The sequence below is a fragment of the Coffea arabica genome, chromosome 3c (assembly GCF_036785885.1).
Source record: "Coffea arabica cultivar ET-39 chromosome 3c, Coffea Arabica ET-39 HiFi, whole genome shotgun sequence".
NCBI classification, from domain to species: Eukaryota; Viridiplantae; Streptophyta; class Magnoliopsida; order Gentianales; family Rubiaceae; genus Coffea; species Coffea arabica.
This window is the reverse complement of record NC_092314.1, coordinates 31,034,714-31,039,309: the sequence shown is the minus strand read 5'-3', so window position 1 is coordinate 31,039,309 and position 4,596 is coordinate 31,034,714. Positions and strand designations below refer to the sequence as shown.

General features: G+C 35.4%; 1 protein-coding gene across 5 annotated transcripts; it reads left to right on the top strand.

The window, feature by feature from the left end:
• Positions 1 to 279: 279 nt before the first annotated feature.
• LOC113742565 (protein THYLAKOID ASSEMBLY 8-like, chloroplastic) lies at positions 280 to 4,386 on the top strand. Of its 5 annotated transcripts, none has more exons than XM_072082539.1 (4): positions 280 to 682; positions 1,742 to 1,802; positions 1,919 to 2,319; positions 3,888 to 4,386. In XM_072082539.1, exons 1-4 carry the CDS (start codon positions 365 to 367, stop codon positions 3,915 to 3,917), a joined length of 810 nt encoding a protein of 269 aa, XP_071938640.1. In that variant the 5' UTR covers positions 280 to 364; the 3' UTR covers positions 3,918 to 4,386. The 5 variants fall into 5 exon arrangements, with proteins under 5 accessions (XP_071938640.1, XP_071938639.1, XP_027126228.1 ...); XM_072082538.1 differs by having other exon boundaries at positions 280 to 688; XM_027270427.2 differs by lacking the exon at positions 1,742 to 1,802 and having other exon boundaries at positions 282 to 682; positions 1,933 to 2,319; positions 3,888 to 4,279.
• The last annotated feature ends 210 nt before the right edge of the window (positions 4,387 to 4,596 follow it).

Here is a 4,596-nt window from a genome sequence, read left to right as displayed (position 1 = left end):
GGTATTTTTTTCAAATGGAATTCTCTTACTATCCCAGAATGGATAAAGTTTTTGGAAAAAAGAATTGCTAGTATAGGGCTACTAAAGTCTTTTAACTGCTAAAATAGGTCGAGTTCATCGATTTTTAGTTGATTTGAGCGACATGCTACCAATTGAAATTACAAGTATGTAAGTGCTATAATCAATAGTTTAACACAGTAAAATTCAAGCTAATGACAACTCCGGGGTGCATATTGCAATTAACCTTAGTCCCCAGAAAAGAATCGGCGAAATACAACCGCAATACTAAAGAAGGAAAGAGAGGAAAAAGGTCAAACCAATTTGTTTCTCTCTGTTTCCTCCTGAGTCCTGCCTTATTTCGTTCATGGATTCACTGAAATCGAGCATTCCTCAAGTGGGTTTGCACCGAAACTTCGATCTCTCTTTTCCCAGTCTGCCTATGCCCCCATCAAGGCTAAAAGTTACATGCGGGTCGAGAAAGATTGGACCAAGAAAACCAATGTGGAGGTCAAGGGTGTTGTCTCCAGAAGCCATACAAGCTGTCCAATCTTTGAAATTAGCAAAATCTCCAGGCAAATTAGCAGAGGTCTTTGCCAATAGAATCAGCAGACTCATGAAGGCCGACTTGTTGGATACTTTATACGAGCTGCAAAGGCAAAACGAAGTAGAATTAGCCCTTCAGGTAAATGTATGTATATCTTGTCGTGACTGTTTTGGTTTCGTGGGATTGATTATATTTTGTAAAGGGATTGTGGAATTTGATGAGAAAAGAATTGAAGGGTTGAAGAAAAAATTTAATTTTGTGGGCATTATTATTTGTTTTGGAACAAAAAAATAGAATTTTCTGTTACCCAAGGATTAGGGGAGAAGGAAAAGAGAAAAAAAGAAAAAAAATAGCCAGTTTCTTAACAGTTTCGGAGCTTTAAGCATTTTAAATTTCAGAGTTTATGCTTGAAATATTATGCGTCAGTTATGTGTCAAATATATATGCAGCGAAAATTGGTTATTTTGATGATGCTTTTACTTATGGATGTCTTATTTGAACCAGATTTTAATGATGTTGGGAAGTTTGACAAATATTAATAAGTTAGCTGTATAACTCATACTGTTAGGATGATGGTCTGAAAATTGTAATTGCAGTTAATTGTGTGCCGATAGTGTCAAGATGAAGATGAGAAATCAAGTGAACATGATTGTAATTTTAATTTTCTCTTTGTCTGTGCCACTTGCATGATGGATGTAGTGCATAGGTCAAGGTGAAGTCATTGTCTTAATACATAACAGTAGAATTATGACTCTACCAAATTTTTTAGTAAAGAGCAGTTGAAAATCCTAAACTAGAGGTTTGCCTGACTTCCTGATATGCATTAGATTGAAGACATAAAAGATGCTTGTAAGTTTTATTCTTCCAGAGATGGACTTTGGCTGGACTTTAGCTAGCATTGAAAATTGTGGGAATTGTCAATATGGTGATGTCATGTAAAGGTTCTTTGTTAAGATAGGCTCATGTTCCTGCACAAGTCATTCATGCTTTTTGATACAGTAATATACGTCTATTAATGAAACTAGAGAGAATCAGATTGGCAGCTAGAGACAGCTAAATGTCTATCTTTTGTTACGTTTGTGTCTTCAGATACCAGTTTGAAATCAAGGAGTCCCTTTTTATAATGAATGCTACTGGTTATTGTCTATCATCTTTCCTCTGGCTGATTGTACTTGACTTCAGTGCATTTTTTTATAGTTGCATAATGAACTCTTGAATGAAATGGCACTTCAGCTCTCTCTAGCTGCTATGGCATATGGTAAAAGTTGTGCTTTTAGAGAAATAGTTTACGTTTAATAGATTCAAAGTTCAACCTAACATGTCTCCTTATCTTCGGTTGATTTTTTCCCTTTTAAATGTGCATTATCTGCAAAGTAATCAGGACTCAGGTGTTTAATTTTGCAAGAAAAGAAATTTGGTATGAACCGGGTATATCTATTTTCACTGACATGATCCTGATGTTGGGAAAGAGTAGCAATATTGAAATGGCTGAACAGCTTTTTGGCGAGCTAGAGAAAGAAGGCCTAAGGCCTGACACCAGAACATACACTGAGATGATTGGAGCATATTTCCGTATCAAAATGATAGAAAAGGCAATGGAGTCAAATGAATCAATGAAGGGATCAGGTTGTGTTCCTGACAAGCTAACATTCAGGATCTTGATAAAGAACCTTGAAAAGACTGGCAAAAAAGAACTTATAGCTACAGTGAAGAAAGATTGTCTTTCCTATATTAAGTACCCTGAGAAATTTCTTGAAGAGGTTGAAAAGACATACGTAAGTACTGTTTTTCACTAGCAAAGCTTTTACTTCTAATTTTATATATCTTTATGTTGAAAAATGAACTATTGAGAGTGCATGCATTCTGTGGCTCCCTTTGTCATAATTTTAATAACAATATGAAGAGCAGTAGTCCTGCTGTACATAAGACCTTTACTGTACATTCTTTTGTGCGCAGTTCTATGTGTCATTGGTCACAATGTCTCTTCTGGTTTTTTAATTGGATGCAAATAATCTTAACTTTCATGCCTTAAGAGTGTACCGTTATTTAGCAACCTTGTGAAAAACTTATTTCTTAATTATCTCATGATTTTGTTGTCATCTATTGCTATGCCATATGCCAGCGTTTCTCAGTGCTAGAACTAAAACTTATTTTAGTATTGGTGGAAATGGATAATAACCATTGTCTGCTTGTAATTTTTACTCAATCTTAGACAATATTTTGGACCATTGTACCTTAAACCCATTATGATGTGTAATCCCAACTTGGATTGCACCTGGGAATGGCAGCAGTTTAGGCAGCTGAGGAAACGGACCATTTGAATCCTAATATGAACTTGGACCTGATTAGAGGAAACTTTCCAGCAGGCCCCTGAACTATTCACTTTGCACGGTTTTGGCCCCTTAACTATAAATTGTCGCAAATAAGCCCTTGAACAAAAAAAAATGCTTAGTTTAAGGGCTTCCATCAATTTTTGGGCGTTAAATGCAACAGAATTAAGGGCAAAACTGACCAAACAGAAAAACCAACAGACAATTTGGTTAAAAAACCAACTGTATTAAGTCAACTAATAACATGGAATTTAGTGTTTCTTCCTCTTCTTTCATCTTCCACCTTCTCTAACTCTAATTTGATGAAATTAGCAGTCAATGAGGCCTTTCAGGTTGTTCTTGTGGGATCATTTTTTTTGTTTGGTCGGTTTTGCTCCTAATTCCATCACCTCTTAACAGCCAAAATTGATGGAAGTCCTTAAACTAAACATTTTTTTGTTCAAGGGCTTATCTGTTACAATTTATAGTTGAGGGGCCAAAACCATACAAAGGCAATAGTTTAGTGGCTGTCGGAAAGTTTCCTCACCTGATTATCATTAATCTGACTAAGGCTGCAACCCTTTGGTTCCAAAACCTGTTCAATTTCTTTTGGATTCTTGGTCAGTTGTCAATGCAAAATTAATTAGCTACATGTTAAGTTAAATTATGTCAGTTGACAATTTCTACTTAATGCATTACCTATACTTTCTTCTTTACCAAGTAGCTGTTTTACCTGTTCCCATTTTTTTCTTCTTCATTTTTTTTTAATACATAACATGATGCTATGTTTTGTGCAATATGCATCTGGTTGTCATGCTTTTACACCTCTGTACAGATGGATTAAAGGTTAACTGAAACCACAAACAATATATAACCTTTTCTCTTAAGCTGCCCATATCTCTTGCCACTATCCTACATTTTCATCAGGCCTATTCATTTTTTTTTCTTGATGTACTGATACAGCTCATGGTAATGTTTTGTAAATTTCTTCTTGCTTTGGGTTGATTTGGTGATTGGATCTTGTTTTTCTTCAGCCAAAGCGAAGGTTACTCAACGTTGTTTGAAGATATGTAGCATCTTTCAACCATGTCCTCCTTTGTGCTACCTTGAATTTCACAATCCTTGGAGCTGGATGAAGCTTGTCACCATAGCCAGCTACCTTGAGATAGTTGCTGCCAGCTTATTGGCATATGAGCTGGCAATTCTCACATTGACTGGAATGCAAGGTGAATTATTCAATTTAATTTAAGCAATAATCATTTTAAAAAATTTCTACCCTGTATCAGATCCTTGCACGATGGTAGTTTAGGCTTGTAATCACTAATTATGACTTCATTAAGCAATTTTGGCAATTTTGAACTAACTAGGCTGACTAAGTGTCTTGTAAGGTCATTGCTGTTGGATTAATGCAAATACCATTTTACAATATGAACTCTTTTAGCTACCGAAAAATTCCCTAAGTTGTAGCATCAACTCTTGAAAGATGCTGCTTGTGCCTTATAATGTAATGTAAATCTCCCAAAATTTGCAACATTTTCTGTAAGGTCTTTGAAGTTCCAATTCCTATAGTGCAAAAGAGTTGCCAATCAGACAAGTTTATATTTGTGTATTAGCTGCGTACTCTTTCAAATTATTTTACCCTGATTTTTCTTATTCAAGAATTGATTTACATTTTTTTTTGCCAAAACGTCAACATTGTTTTAACAGAGTGTAAATAACTTTACAGCGTGGTGGGCAACTGCC

Bases quoted from the DNA above. Each gene is read 5' to 3' on its own strand.
- LOC113742565 (XM_072082538.1), top strand. From the start codon at position 365: ATGGATTCACTGAAATCGAGCATTCCTCAAGTGGGTTTGCACCGAAAC. The intron at 1,803-1,918 runs GTAAAAGTTGTG...TTATCTGCAAAG, and splicing joins TCTAGCTGCTATGGCATATG to TAATCAGGACTCAGGTGTTT. The intron at 2,320-3,887 runs GTAAGTACTGTT...GTTTTTCTTCAG, and splicing joins AAGAGGTTGAAAAGACATAC to CCAAAGCGAAGGTTACTCAA.